We start from the raw sequence: 17,117 nt of genomic DNA on the forward strand, positions 1-17,117 counted from the left end.
GTCTACGGCTAATGGGCTTTCCACGACCCCAAAAAGGGAATAGATAAATAGATACAAACGTACGTAGGTATATACATGCACGTTTGTGTATATACATATATATATATATATATACGTGATCATGTATGCGTACATACTTGCGTAGACATGATAATGTATCTAAGCCATCGTAGGAGCAGTATTCGTCTATGCGTCTGGCTAGATATTATCAATTTTTGGAATTTTTCATGATCGAAAAAGAAAATTTGGTAGATTTTGGTAGATTTAGCTGATGTTTGCAAATTAAACATGAAAAGAACCGCAACCCACCCACTTACAATTTAAAAGAGTTATTGATATGAAAAACTTTTTGCAAATATTAACAGATAACTTAAAACTTTATTGAATGAATTTGAGATGTTGATGACGAACAAACTCGTATATAATACACAAGCAGCGAACTTTAGCTTATCATCTTTACACTTTCAACTAAAAGTTGCTGCAAGTACATGCTCGAGAGCTAACAGATTAATGTAAGGAAACCGGTAATGCTCAGAATGAAAGAAATATTTTTTGTAACTTTTATATATTGATTTAAAGCGCGAAACGAATATAAAACTTCCTTCATTTGTTGTTCACATTAGATTACATTATATAATGCAATATATTGGGTGATTCGGAAATTTCGTTTTTTTTTTTTATCAGATAGAATTCAATTTTTTTATAGTAAAATTCAATAAATGTAACTTTCAGTGGTCTCACGAATGACTAGTGGTTTGCTTCAAATAATGCCTGGCCTACCAGCACTTGATGCTACGGCACCGAAACGAACGAAATTTTGAGAACCAGTTTTGCAACTGGCGTTCTTTCCCATTCATCGCCTTCACATGCAACCCTTAAGTTCTTACTTGCTTAAACATCATTTTTACCTCCTCACTAGTAGTAGTATAAGTAAACTCGGCCGAAAATGCTACTCGACTATCGACTTTTCATATTTGGTAAGGCATCAAACGCGCACAATCAAACAACATTTTTCCCACACAAATTTAGTATAATACTAAGGTGATGTAAGGATGTATAAAAGTTTTTCGCACACGCATATATACTATATTATCGTCTCCTTATTTCTTATTTTTTCACATCATTTCTACATAAAAATATTTGCCATATATTCGACTTTTACATATTCATTATCATGAATATTTGAACAAATTCGCATATAAGCGCAATAAATTAACAGCAAGTGACGCACTTGCTCTTTATATAATCATGCAGCCATAAAAAAAAGGCGACCTTCTTTGAATTTAATGCATGAGTGCATATACGTTTTTAAAAGTACATCCACTATATAATGTCAGAGAGTAACTTAAGTTAAATAATTAATGTATTAAGTAAGGGAAAACTTAGTGGCGGCTCTTTTTCACCAAAATTCAAATAAATTTTTATTATATCTTAAACAAAAACTTTATTAAACCGGTTGATCCAGTTTTCCAGTTAAGAATGTATTTTCATAGGACCTTACACCGCTAAGAGGTTTTCGCCGAGAATGTAACAAGTAGTATTTGAAGAGGGCAGAGTGCTATGTGACGAAAGGGTTTTCTTATTATACGTATGACAACGTTTTGACATTTTTTCAATCAAAAAAAAAGATTTTTATATAATTTTTATAAAATTTTCATATCACTTTTAGAATTTTCTTAAAGCGTATTTTCGATTCTATTATTCAAAATCTGTTTTTTTTTCGTGATTATAAAATATATTTTTTTTTTTATTGCTTGAAATAAATTGTTAATATGATTTTTATCACACATGAGGAATCAAATGATGCGCTGGACGCCGTCTTTCTGTGCAGGTCCGTACTTGTGTTATGTGCATTTGCTGGCGGCGTTATTTATTTTATGCATAACAACCAACGAAAGGTATCCATCCCATATTCCACACCAGTCCATTTAAAGGACTTTTGAAAAGTAAATTTTTTTATTTGATAAGACAAAAATTGGACTTATTCCTTTTAGTCCTTACAGGCTCTAAGAGATAAAGTTCAGAAGTCTGAGGAAACAATAAATTTCTTATTAGAAACTATTGATGTCATTAAAGATGTGTATGAGAAGAGCATGAGAGCCGCGGATTACATACGTATACATCAGGATCGTATTTCGGCGCAAAATTTGCTCGATTACTTAGATCGTAAAGAGAAAACTGATGCAGTTGAAAATCATGCTAAACAAGAAGAAAAGGATCCGGACAAAATCGTAGAGGAAATGCCGAAGCAAATTGAAAATGAAATTTCAAAACGGACAGAAGGAGAAAAACAAAAATTGGCCCAGAAAATCTGTGCAGAAATAGAAAGGGAAGGAAAAATACTGAAAGCAATGGAGAACGAATATCCAAAAGAAATCGGAAAAGGGAAAAAGTTAGCTGCTGCGGACACTTTAAGGAAAAATCCTCGAAGTCTTATTTGCGTGCGCCAAGCAACTAACGTACGTAAGCAACGTGCAGTTCCCTTCTGCAGAATAAAAAATCAACGTAGAGTTTCCTTGTCCGTTTCCGAAATGCACGCATAATTACAACAATAGTAAAATTCGAACGAAAACTATTCCGTTTGGTATCTTTGCATATTGTCCCCAATGAAATTGTCAGTAAGGTAGAAGGAAAATATTTTCATTACCTGCATTCGAAGGCTTGCCCTTTTCCATGAAGCTCATATTATCATCATAATTTATTTGTTATATAGTAGCAGAGTAGAAATAACATTGTCGCCTTTGCTATTTTCGAATAAGGCTGCAGTGTTTAAAATGTAAAGAAGGTATTTTCGCTATAAATTTTATGTAACTTATATTCTGAATGGAATTTTTTTTTTTTTTTTTTTTTCAATAAATTGTAAGTTAAAAAAAATCATAGAATCGCGTTTGGGATGAGAAAAGCATACTCTTAGATTATTTCATAAATTTTAAATGGATGATTCTTTCAAATCATTTCACAAACACACTAAGACAATGTAAGTTAAAAAAATTTTTTTTTTTTTTTATTTCATTTTCAATATTAACAATCCAAGTTTGAAACTCGTGAAACGCTTGAAAACAAGTAAGAATGACTCGATTCACAATGTGCTTGAGATTTGATATTCTACAATAGCTTTATGAGATAATCCTTCTTATGGTTGTACTTGAAATCTAAAGCTCGATGGATTGAAATGTTTGTGCTATATGAAGCAGACAGGGAAGAAAAAAAAGTATGAAAAGCTAGACAGTTTTTCAGTTTCACTGATGACTTGGAACTTGAGGGCCTAATACTAGACAGCAGATATGGCGTCGTAGGCGACCTAAGAAACCACAAGTTCTTTACTGATTTAGTAGATTTCAGTATAGTAGACCGCAGAGAATACTTATGACCAATTAAAATTTCTTACCAAATTTCAAAAAGTTTCATCCTAACTTTTTTCATTGAATTTATTTCCCTAGTCTCGATAATTTATAATAATAATAATAATCAAATGCGTACACAAATAAGATAAGAATCGCACTTAGAAAAACCATGCAACGACCAAACAAAGATAAATGAACAAAGGGAAAACGGAAAAAGGGAAAGCGCTCCAATAAAGTAATGTTCAAAGAGTGCCTTACTCGTTTGCCCAAAGTACTAATTAAGCACTAAAAAAAGAAGTGAAACCTCGGACTTAAGAAATGTTTACTTAATGTTTTAAGTAATGGTTAATATATCCATTGTTTTTATACCTATCGTCGAAGGATGCAGAGTATAATCCCGAAAGAACCTTCAGAAACTGCACAAAGTGTATATATTTTTGATCAACAACAAATTCTGAAAAGTCTGTCCGTCCGTCCGTCCGTCCGTGTAATGTCTTTTGTAAACATTCTTCTGGCCGCAAAAAGGCAGCAATCGGCTTCAAATTTGACAGAAAGTTTGGAAACTAAGGCCACCTCAGTTTTCATAAATAAAGAAAATTTGTTCTTTTGCTTCTTACCTTATAAACCCAACAAATGAAACGATAAAAGTTTTCTTTTGTTTGCTATGGGCAAAAATCGATCATGTCCACATAAATTTTTATTTTTTTAACTTTTTTACGTTCTCTCCTTATTACTCATTCAATATTGAAAATTATTCCGTATAATATAATCCTTACATGGGGTTATTATTATCCATCTAAAAATGTGTTAATTATAAGTTAAATAATGTGATGGATTCATTTTTTCTGGTGATGGGCATAGAAGATTCGATTGCCATCGAATATAGTTTTTACTTCTTCTTCTTCTTCTTCTTTTTGGAAAATAATACATACGAAATTTAGCACTGTAGGGATAGTAGAGAAGTGTTCTAGAAGAAGTAAGAAAATGCTTTTCCAATATTATGCAAAATTCGATATTTGGGTACATTTTATGCGCTATGATAGAATCTCGCTATTCTTGTTCGTCTGGATGATCTCTTGAATTGTTGATAATTTTAGTATCATTTGCGGTTTCCTTTTGTAATCATTTCACAACCTTTTCCGTTCAGGCACTCTCTCGATGCACACTCAGGCACCGTATAGAAAAGTCGCATAAAATAATTCGTACAAAAAAGACCAGATTTAAACATCCTTGTGCAGTACAGGAAGTATTCAAATATCAATCATTAAAACAAAAGCGAAATTTGATATAAAAAGAAATTGTATATCGTATTATTACTTTTCGCGTCGTTCATGTTCATATTAAATTTAGTTATAAAAGGCGTAATTCTTGCCTTGCTCTCAGTGAAACTGTTTTTTTTTTTTTTTACTTTTCGTTTTTTTTTTCTTGTTTTAATCAATAAAATAATGCTTTAACAAAACCGTAATATTAAATTTAATATTTCTTTTCGACGGATGTATATAACAAATGTAATGTGTTAAGCGCGAGCTTAAACAATAATAAAAACTTTCGCATAAAAAAAAAAAATCAATCAACGAAACGAATAATTTTTGTTCCCAAAAGTAAACGCAGTTGCATCCAATAACTTTATTGAAATGCAAATTAATTGTTGTTGCTTTTATTATTACTATTATTTTTATTATTATTGCTCTTGTTTTGCAGGAAACATAAAAAATTGAAATATAAAAACAAAAACCGCAAAAATTAAACAACTTTACAAACGTTGTTGTTGTTGTTCTTATTAACACACACGAGTAGCATCATTTAATTAATTTCTTTTCATGCGTACATTTATCGATCGATGTTGCCCAAATACAAATAAAACACTCATGATGGCGAAAGTCATTTCGTGGACAATTTCGTAATAAATAAGCAAAATAAATTTAACCTTCGATTAAAGTCTAATTGAATATTACTTGAGAATTTATTAAGAAAAAAAAAAAAAAAAAAAAAAACCAAAAGCTTAAAATTGCTTACACAATAACTCAAATTTATGCACTTGAAGTATTTCATAATATTTTTCTCCCAACACTGTAAGCGTACGTACGCATACAATTCATGCCTGTTTACTTAATTGAGTCTTGCCTGAAAGGTATCGCAATACAAACGTAACGTACATGTGTTCTGAGCGTTCTTGCGAAAGACATACAATTTTTAAAGGTTTCAAAGAGACTGTGTTAAGTTTGTAAAATGGTTGTAAAACATCGAGTCAGCCATTAAAGATTCGATATAATATTAAGAGTAAAAGAATTCAGTTAACCCTATCCTCATTTTTTGATAAAGCGGAACAAAAAATTTTAAATTTTGCACAATCTGTACGTGCGTCTATATGGAATATCTGCAAGAGGTTAGCTAGGTAGGCTAAAATCTCTCGACCAATTGGATCTCTTTTGTTAGTAGAAAGGCTTTATCTTCCAAAAAATCATTACACTGGTCTTTACCTTTCTTTTTCTTCAAGAGAATAATTTCCTATAAGGAAGTCAAAGAAAGTCAAAGCTTTCATCGAATGATCTGATGAAAAAGAAGGCTTTTACAGCCTGTTAGGCATAAGGTCTTCAAAAACGGAATTTTTGTTGATGTCACATGCTTGGACAAAACATTTCCAAACCTTCGAGTTATGGATTGTATATGCGACCAGAAAGACTGATTCAATGGAAAAAATCCTCTCATCAAGGAATGCGATGATCCCAAGCTCTATCTATAATTTGCAAACGGTATCTACCAGATATTTATCGAGATATTTTCTTTATTTGTCTTGTCCCACACACAGCTTGGCTCAATTAGTTTTCTGTTAACTTTGCCAATTGATTGCACGAATGCTTGATCTTCGTCGCGCTATGATTTATTTTAAGCAAGTTCCGAAAGGATAGACAGCATCATTTGATCAACAATTATTGCTGGACGTTGTTTACGTAGTAAATGGAAGGGCATCATGCTTGCCTAGCAGCGTGCACCATGGACGTTACAAGGTCACCAAAGTTGATTTGTATACACTTGAAAATCCATTTTTCCAAATAAGTAAATAGGGCGGAGCTCATCTAAATTCCAATTGTTCGTAAGTCTTGAAAATTCATTTCATTTATGCAATTTTCAAATTTCTTCTTAGCATAATCCGCTGCTGTATCACTAATTATTAATCAATTGTCTGTTCAAAATGATTGTGTTAAGAATTGCACCGCAAGTCTCAGCAAAATAATAACAAAAAAAAGAAAAGGGAAGGGGAGGTGAAAAGCTTTTCCGCAAAACATATTCGGAAGTGGCTATTTTTGCACATCAGTGGCTTTTCGTTACTCACTTTTTCTTATATATATTCTATGTACGGAATGTGACAGTAACGCTAAAGTGACACTTTATAAACGATTTTAATGTTATTACAAACTAAACACATTAGTGCCGTTCGCCCGCGTACACGTAGACGTTTGTTTCGCAAAACAAAATACCGATAAGAACACTTATGCGAGAACACGAGTTCTTATAACTTACTGGCACCGTTGTCGTTCAGATAATTCACCCAGGTGTGTATCAAATCGGATAAATATTTTCTAACATCGATGTAGGTATGCAACTATGTTCAATAAAAGTAACAAGAAACTTTTCTTTTTTTTGCATATGTTGCTCGATGAATCTCGAACACTTCATGTAGAGGAGTCATATACAAGGCACAGGTTCTCGTTATGCCCAGACTGCTGTAGAGTTTAAAAGGACAAAACACAAAGCGTACAATTCGCTGATGGTGGCAAAATCATTCTAATGCCATAAGAGACCGCAACTCTAGTACACATAAATTAGTATATATGTACGTGCATGTACGAGACAATTCAAATTCGCTTCTTTTTTTCTTTTGCGTGTGCATGTATTATACGCTTTTGTGTAACGTGTGTTTAAAGAAATTCCTAGTGCAATGGCTTGAAATTCTTCTTTTAACCATAACTGATGCTTATGCCTGAGACTGAAAGATTTATCTCTTAATGGAGTGTATACATATTTTGTAACGATTGAGTATGTATGCATCTATTATGTATGTTATATTATTTATAAGCATTCACATGTAATAGGAATGCTAGATTTTCTCTTCTTAGAAAGTATCCAGGTATTAAAGAAGTTTTTGCCGTTTTCTACTGCAAAACCATAATAGCGCCCTTAAAAAACTTTTCTTGAATATAGAACGAAAGATAATGAAGGGTAGGGGAGCAATAATATTGGGGCTTGTTATTAAGCGTACCTTAAAGTTTTGGGCAAAAATAATTATTTTTGAAAAATAATAAATTATTGCAGCAACAGAAAGTAATCTCAATGGCAAGCTGTGTAACCGATCCAAATTTCAATTAGAATAAAAAAAAAAATAAATAAATAAATGAAAAATTATTTTAAATATTTTTTTTTCTATACCTCGTGAAACAGGGAATTTTATAGGTAGCCTTTTTGGAATGAAAAAGTTGGAAGTTGTTTTGGGCAAAACGTTATCCAACCTTTTGTTAATAAAAAATATTGATATTAACTTGTGGAAATCCGCTCCATGTTTCTATAGAGAATGTAATTTTGAAAAGGTTTACAACCTTAGTTGCAAAGAAACTCGCATAAAAAGAATGAAAATCGTTCGGGTTATGTCGAGGGCCGATTAGGCAAATCATGTTTCGAAAGTTGGAAAATCGCGTTCAAAGTTATAAAACGCCTTACAGATATGCTATTGAGTTATCATAGCTGCCTATTAACTTTTTCCCTTTAATCTGCATTCTTCTGATGAATTCATAATCAATCGAAAGAATTTATCCTAAATTTTTTATTTTTTAATAGTCGCACTGTCGCACGGCTGTCTTCATGACTCTACACGAACAAACGCTTCTAAATGAACAATAACACCTATTAAAGACATATGGTAACGTGCTAACGGACTTAAACATGATTCATTAAGACAGTAGGCTGAAACTTTTCATAAGAGACATGTTTGTATTTGAGCCAGGCGGTTTTTTCTAAGCGCTTAGTTTGCAATTTCAAAGAAAAAATTTCTTTTGAAAAAATAAATTTTTCCCACATGTTCTAAAGTGTTCAAAGCATCTACTAATAAAAAAAAAAAACATTAAAAAAAAAATTGATTTTCTAACAATTTGGCAATGGTTTTCCCTCTTCAAAATTACATTATTGATTAATGCCAAAGGCAATGTTCCTCAAAGACTGAATGGTTTAGTTTTATGCGCTTTAAAATTTTCAAAGTTTCTGAAAATACATGTAAGGCACGTAAACTTCTTGCAATTGAGTTCAAAAGTTTAAATTAAATTACGTATGAGCCTACAGAGGGTTGAACGGCACTTTGTTCAAACGGAAAGTGTTTTTAAATAAAATTCTCATCCTCCATATATATGAGATTATATTTGCTTAAGGCGGGTGAAAGTGGTATCAAGTAATTAGACATGAAAGCGGAAATATGTGTTATGTCATATAAAATTTCTTAAAATTAGAGACTTGCTTTGCACAAAAACCAGGAGGAAAAAAGATGAATGGCAGTAGATGCGAGCTTTAGTTCGCTTGAAAGGATCCTCGACCGCAATTATCAAAGGACGAAGGAAATTTTTATTGTGCGTTTGATATACGGGCAGAATTAGGCCTCGAGAGACCTCTCTATTTATAAATTGTGTCTTATTCATAGTATTCATCACTCTCTCTCTCTCTATCTCTCTCTGGCTCTCGCTCTATCTATCTATCTATTTATCTATCTAACTCTATCTGTCTGTCTGTCTGTCTCTTTTTGTCTCTGGCTTCCTCTCTCTCTCTCTATCTCTCTCTCCATGTCTCCTCTCTCTCTCTCTAAATATTTAATATTTTCTCTATGTTTCTTTCTTCAATATCAGAAGCAAGATTTCATGCTTTGTCTTTGAACATTACCAAGTAAATTTTTTGAAGCTTCAGAAATGAGAAGAAGGTCTCACATTTTCATCAATGATTGATTTGAATTGAAGATATGCCTTTTTGCAAGAAAATTTGCTACTACTTAAGAATTTTTTTAAAAACTATTTTGAAATGAAACAAAAGAAATGAAGCTTTTTGACATTCGTTAACCAGTTAACCTTGTATGACAAATATATTTCATAATCCGTCCATCGGCCCTTGTTTGATTTCCTCATCAAATTTTTATTATTATGAATGTGTATTTGCTATCATAACGTGCTTTTTGGAAAATACTTTGATCATTTTGTCAAGTCGTTTTAGAACAACCTAATTTCAAATCACATTTATTCGAGCATATGACAAGCATACGAGTAAAGGTCGATGAAACTTTAATAAATATTTTCATGCAAACATTTCTTCATCAAGAGTTAATTAAAAAATCAATCAAGTTGCAAATATATACATCTCCGTTCGGGATGAATATATCAATAATCGTCCTTCGACCTTCCTTCGACCAAATCACCTGACTGTACCAATGTCTAAAAATTTCGGCCTGTGATTTGAACACTCGAATTTTAGACGGACAGACAGGCACAAAAGGTTGATTTCAAGTGCTTCTGGATATTGCACACACACTTCCGCTCAAACTTCGTATGCTCTTAGGATATAAAAATTATCGTGATATGATTAATAAATTTTCCAATTCACATTAGAATTCGATGCCTTCGACTTGTTGTTCGACCGTCGTGTGACATATAGCATAGATATTATTATTTAGATATTTTCACATAAATAATTACCATTAATTAAGGGAAAAATTTGGACAAAATTTTTATTAAATTATTTTTTATAAATTAATAAAAGAATTTTGTTCTCAGTTCAGGTAATATTGCTTAGCGTATGGGGATTTCGATGCACATTTTTACGCAGCATAAACAATTGGATAATTTAATGTAAATAAATAAATAAATAAAAAAAAGTGATACATTTTTATTATGCACGTGCGTATGTACGTATGTTTGTATGTATATATAGATTGTTCGGAAAGTCATTTCGTTTTTCCCCAACAGTGCATTTAACTGCATTTTTTCACAGCTAAGTTCACATTTAAAGCGCACGATCTTCGTATATTTAATAGCTGATGTCGTAATGTTCGTGTTTGAAAAATTTTGTTTGGTTCCGAGCAAACGTTTTCGTTTGGTGCCTGATCGAGCATGAAAAGTTCAAAGCAGCGCTTGCGGTGTACTTTACTTTACTATTACTAGCGTAAAGCCAAAAACAATATTTCATTGGATGCGTATGGTGATGGCGATTAATGGGCAGAGAGCCAGCCCAAAAAATAGTTTGCAAAATTTCACCTTCTGGAAGGCCAGTAGAAGCTGATAACCGCCGAATAGCAACTCGTGAGAACACGGACAATTTAAACCCATTAAATTCTACTCATCTTGATAAAATATTTATATACAACAAGCAAATCGGGGAATGCGTTTATCCTCCCCTCCTCCTCCTAGACGAAATTTCTTTCCGAATCATCTAATGTATTATTTTATATTCTATTGAGAATAGAAATTAATTATTAAAAAATATTTTTAAAAAAATATTCAATACATTTTTTTTTTCCATTTCAGATAAATTTCCATTCAGGCCAAAAATAAAAAAATCTGCAAACAAAACAAACAAAAAAAAAAAAACATTAATTATAAATAAACATAAAAAATTACATATGATATGAAAAAATTTTTAAACAAAAAAAATTTTTTTAAATTTTTTGCATTTTTTAAATTAAAATAACAAACTAAAATATAAAATTATAAAAATCACCCCAAAATATATATATATAAATATATATATAAAATTTAAAGAAAATTAATACACAAAAAAATAATCAATGAAAAGAAGAAAAGAAAAAGAGAGGCAAACAAGTGAGCCAACCTTTTGAGAGCTAAATGTTTAATCAAAAAATATATTTCACCACCACCGGGTGGTTACTGTGCTGCTGACTTTCAAATAGGATAAAACATAAAAAAAAAAAGAAAGAAGAAAATCATAGGAGACAGGAGTATGGGTTTTGCTGTTGCCACATTTTGTAGATAAGCAAAAGCAGCTATGAAAACAACCAAAAAATAACAAAAGGAAATTCTCTGACAGTGCTTAACAAACAACTGAATGGCAGATTTATTAAAAAACTGCTCATCAACAAGCGTGGCGATAATAAAAAAAAAATTAAAGTAATCCTTACGAGAATATAAAAAAAAAATAAAAAAATAAAAAAACAAGAAAAAAGGAACTCTCTTCAATCGTTCGTGCATGATAATCGTGATCCTTTGCTTGCTCATCAATTCTCGTTAAGTTTCCTTCCAAGTGTCTATTAAATGTAATAATAGCAGCCACAACGTCAACACAGTAAAATTAATCGAACCTTGTCTGTGGTAAGGGTATATATATATATATATTAATGTGTGTGTGTGTTTATGTGTGTGGGTGTGAGTATGATGCAAACATTAATATTTACACCCACAAAATAACATAAATGTTTGTTAATCAACTTTTTTGATTCCATATACAAAACTTAGCACAACAATTCTAACCCTCTCGATCCGAGCATAGGGAAAAGAAAACATTTACACCTATTTACTTAACACAAACACACTATAACTATTTAAAAAAAACAAAAAAAAAAAAATTAAAAAAAAGGTGTTGTCTTATTTATCTTTCTGTCAATTTCTTTCTTTCTATCACTTTTGCTGCACGCCTCGAACAGAAAACTCCCATCGCTTTAATTATTAGTTTAATCAAAGTGTTTGTTTTGAGAGCAACGTAGGATAAAATAAAAAACCGCCAACCTGGAACTAATGGAATTAGAGAACATTGTGGCCAATACGGTCTACTTAAAAGCCAGAGAAGGTAAGTTTTTCTTTTTCTTCTTCTTCTTCTTCTTCTTTTTTTTTCATTTCGTTTATATAACATATTTCATAATAACCGCCCACGGTTGGAGATATAATAAATTTATCCCGTTGTTTGTAATGCTCGGAAATATATATGAGCGTTATAGTGTGCATATCCTTAGCCAGCGTAAGATAGGTCCATTCATTGAACTCTCTGCTTGTCAGTCTGTCTGTTCATCTGTTGTTAGAACGTTCACGTAAAAAAAGAACGTTCACGTCAAGTGTGGACATAGGCGTAATCCTGCCATACAATAGATCAAAAATAAACAGGAAAGTATAGCTTGTAGTTCCTAGCAGCAATAAAGAAAAAAGGGAGAAAAACTCCATGATTACTGTAGAAACATGTCAAGAAAAGTCGAAAAACTTTAACTCATACCTTGTAAGATATGTTGACCTAGTTGTTCACAAAAATAGCAGGACTTTTCCATTGAGGTAACGCGGACTTGTCGAAACAAGTAGTCTTCTTCCTTGTAGGTTGCCAGCAATTTAATAAACACATACATCAAACCATTTTCAGTAGTTTACTTATGTCTAAAAAAAATTTCAATCTACCTAAAGCCACATTCCTCCCATTTCGATCAGTTGTTAACTGTGGATGTGTCAATGAGTCGACTATCCGCCCTAATAAATATTTCTGTGACGTCACAAAAGTAATGTACCAACAGAGAGACTCAACTCGATCTTCGCTATCATATTTTCCAAGCGTATTTGTACTTTGGAGGACATCAGGCGCATGACCCTGCTTGTTATGAACCGAACCGTATACCAGGCTTTGGGTACACATTATTAGATTGAGACGTAAAAGGGAGGAGTACGAGTGGAAAAGAATCTTGACAAAACGAAGGAGAACTTGCTAACTAATCGGGTTTATACAAATAATGAGAAAATGTTTGCAAAGGTATTAGACGGAGAAGATTTACTAACATTTAAGATGTTTTTGTGCTCTTGTATTAAAATTTTTGCAACAATTCGCCGGCTTAACCAATCTCAGTATCGTCGGAATTATTTCATTTTTTTTAATATAACTCGAGGATCATTTTCTTAAACGTGTGCCACTGTCACGACCAGAAAGAAGTGCGACTCTTATCCACGTGGGTAAACGGCAGCGAATGAGTTTTAGGTCATTGAAAAATGTACATTCTTCTCTCTTATGCTGCTTTATTATGTGTTGACCACCTGCGTCGTGCATTATTTAATCAAAGGGGAAAATGATTAGCTAGAATTTGTGCTAATCTTAATTAATTAAAATATTTTTAAAATGCAGTTGTATAATGAATGATACAACGGCCTGGCTGCCTCCACATCTTCTCTTTAGCTCTCCATTTATATCACTTAATCATCACTGTAGTGCTTATTCATGTATAGGTGGCGAGACTGATCAAAAAAGTAGTGTTGTACCTGATTCCAATCTGGCCTTAATTGATATCTAAGCTCTCCCTTCCATCGTAGCTATAAAGTCTCCAAGAGACGAATATTACATTATTAAGTTTTCCCGGAAGGCTTTTAACAACTTCTCCGGCAATTTAACGAGTGCAAAATGTTTAGCTTCTATTTATTAAAGTTATTCGAAAGTGCAGCATTGTTGCAGTTCCATGTGTTCAAGGATTAACAAGAATTTTCAAGTTTCCGCTTATGTAACATATTTTTCGTTTCGTTTACAGTCATTTACACACATTCTTAAGCATTTAGTTAAGAAATCGATTTTTGTGTTTCTCTTAAAGCATCCCAAGGTAACAACAACAATTTTGGCATTTCATTAGCAATGCATTCCATAAAATTGGTTTAAAATTTTTAGCCAACATCTACGTATCTATTATCGACTTGTTTTGGTTTTGTTTTCCAAAGTTCAAATTTGAATAAAAAAGATATTTACAATCATCCTAAGATGGCTTAGGATACCACCGACCATTTGAAAAGTCAAGCAACATGCATATGTTATTCTTATCGCTTCGACTTTTAAAATGATTTCTTGATATGATTTACTTGACTTAAATTTTAAATGGAAAATTCCTATGTGTTGTTGATTGTGTGCAAGCGAAAGTTTGTTTTTTTAATTTCCTCCTTTTGGTTCAATCATTTTGAGATTCGCTTTGAACTTGACGGATGCTAACTGCAGACTTTAATTGAAACTTTTGCAATTCGAAGATGTCTCAAGCAAAGAGGCAAAGGACAAAGAATCCTGAAGACTAATTTTACGGAAGCGTTTGAAACTTTTCGCTTATCACGTATAGGTTATAGGTAGGCAGTGAAAACTTCATTGAGTTCTTTAGCAGAAATGATAAAATAGCTTGTCCTGACAGCAAGTCCATTTCCAAGATTAGTGATTCCGGCTTCTTTTTTTTTCTTCTAGATTTGAAAAATGAAAATAAATTCGCGTATTTCAAGTCTTTGAGTTCTTAGAAAATTAATTTTTATACGTAATCTTTTTATTCGGAATATGAAAATCGCGTAAGTTTTTCTCGCTCCATGAGTAAATTGAAACGGCCTAAAGATTTTCGAAGATTTTTAACAATGGTTCAGTTCCACATCTCGTAAAGGTCCTTGCGAGCTTGAGGCACAGCACTAAGTCACAAAGATGCTTCTTCTGCGAACGATTTGTTAGCTTTTCAAACCTGCTTTGTGGGACTTGGGTATTGCTTTCCGATTTAATTTTCGAAAAATTTATTATACTCGCGACTGAAGGATGGTGTTGTACTCGTTGCGTTGCTTTTTTATTCAAAAGAAAGTTTCAGGAACGCTATAAAGTAAATATACTCTAAGTCAGTTCGGAATTAATTAAGCCCTGTACGTCCATCTGTGTGGTGTGTGTTATTGGCAGCCTCCTAGTCACCAACAAAAAAAAATCGACTTCAAATTTGGTAGAAATATTGGAAATTGTTGCACGCAGGTTGGTATTGAAAATGGACTAAATTGGTCAGGACAGAAGTCAGCAGTGGAGTATAAACTGAACGCAACTACGTGTTTTTGAAGAAAAATTTGTGGGTTTTTGCTCGTTACTCGGAAATTATGAAAGCTAGAAAGTCTGAAAATTTCCACACTTACTTATCTCGCGAAGCAGTCGATTCCTTACGTGCAAACACTTTTCCAAAAGAAGACATTACATGAGCAGCGATCCATTTTTCAGAAGATTCTCTCTTGAATTAAAACACCTAAGGGCAGCAAATTTGAAAAATGCAAATTGAACACAAACATATGCATGGACTGCCACGCAGATATGCTTAGATCGATTCAGAAATAATTGAATATTGATTGGTTCAATAAAGATGAGTGGGCTTATGTGGAAGACTGCAGAGTTTTGGCTGAATCCGCACAAATCTAAAATGTCCCTACCATTAGTGAACACATTTTATGAAGCGTATCGTAAATACAACCCAGAAAGTCACACATACATATGCACACATTTAGTGTAAAATGAAAATTAAATTTTTTCGTTCCACACTATATTATACTATAAAATATTCTCGATATATATATATATTTCGAAAATGTCCACTGGGGCATCGGGAGCGATGAGTGTGCATAAGCTTTCACTTTCTGGTGTATTTAAGTTGAAATAAAGAACATGGGCACGTATTCGCTTATTTCATTTCATTTGTTTTATGAAGCATACTTTTCGTGTCTGATGCTTAGATATTTTCATGTTTTCTCTATGAAGCAAACTTTATAAACAGCTTCAAGGAAATCGTACAAATAAAAAATCATAATATTAAAAAGTAAGATTATTATCATGTACTTATGTATGTATGTTATGTTGCAAAAAAAAAACAAAACAAAACAAAAAAAAAAAGCATTTAAATGGGATCGAATATATATATATATATATGTGACATTTTTCTTTTTCCCTTTCAAATGTTATGAATGAATTTTACCTTGAATATGAACCCGAAAACTTACAAGGACTAACAAAACGGATAAAAAAAAAAGAAAGGATCAATTGTATGTACTCTCAAATAGCATATAGCATATGTTATCATCTTAAGGTTATAAAAATTTATATGGTTATCAATTTAGTTTTTATGGGTGTGTTTATTTAATGTATAATTTAAATTTATATTTTTATTATTATCCTTTCTATGACTTTGTCGCGCACATGTGTGTGTATGCTGGTGCTAGCTGGTTGTTTCTTTTCCGTTTTTCTTTTATTTATTTATTTATTTTTTTTCTTTACCATAGGTAGAAATAATTTAAAATATTCTATTTTAATAAACTTTTGACCTAAATTTTTAACAACATTTTTTCTAAACAAACACACACACACACACACTCGGATACTGACTGTTACATTTAACACATTTCGTTTTACACTTTAGTTTTAATTACGTAACTAAATACAGACATAGTTCATAACGTATGTGAGTAGGTATGGATCATAAAGCGATTTCATATACTAACTGCGAAAGTGTGTTTGTTTTTAACACTAAGTGCTGCATGTCACATAATATTGTTGTCGTTCTTGTTTTTCTTTCTTTTTTTTTTTTTTTTTTTTTTTGTTTTGTTTTTGTGCGTGTGCCATAAAATTTAACTACACACACTTAACCTCTTAAAGCTAACCACAGCGTTGTAATGTGATTACTCTGGCCTTTCGTAGCGTTGGCAAAATACTCATATTTTCGTATATATATATTGTCGATTTAAAGCTTTTCTGTACATTAAATATATATATACATATGTATATATTTAGTGTAATATATGAACGTGTATTAGTAAATATTATTTTAAAATGTTTGTTAAATAATACTTCTATTAGCATGTAATCGAACCTAAACCTATATCGTTTGAATTTTATCATTACCGCAGGACAGAGGTATATTTTGTTATTTGTCAATCGATTTTTAATCGCAGTCTATATATAAGGCTGAGAGATTCCAAAAAGTATATATATTTCTAATTAGTCCAAGGTTCGTAT

General features: G+C 32.0%; 1 protein-coding gene across 4 annotated transcripts in view; it reads left to right on the plus strand.

Moving 5' to 3' along the window:
* Positions 1 to 11,123: 11,123 nt before the first annotated feature.
* LOC119638204 (G protein-coupled receptor kinase 2) overlaps positions 11,124 to 17,117 on the plus strand; it is an 82,208-nt gene continuing 76,214 nt past the window's right edge. For 2 of the 4 annotated variants that reach the window (XM_038034868.1, XM_038034869.1), the window contains exons 1-2: positions 11,125 to 11,695; positions 12,028 to 12,170. In XM_038034868.1, coding sequence (XP_037890796.1) covers positions 12,119 to 12,170 — 52 coding nt within the window. In that variant the 5' untranslated portion in view covers positions 11,125 to 11,695; positions 12,028 to 12,118. Of the gene's footprint in view, positions 11,696 to 12,027; positions 12,171 to 17,117 lie in introns of all 4 variants that reach the window. The other 2 variants (XM_038034867.1, XM_038034870.1) reach the window with 2 other exon arrangements.

This window comes from Glossina fuscipes, unplaced genomic scaffold (genome assembly GCF_014805625.2).
Source record: "Glossina fuscipes isolate IAEA_lab_2018 unplaced genomic scaffold, Yale_Gfus_2 85, whole genome shotgun sequence".
NCBI classification, from domain to species: Eukaryota; Metazoa; Arthropoda; class Insecta; order Diptera; family Glossinidae; genus Glossina; species Glossina fuscipes.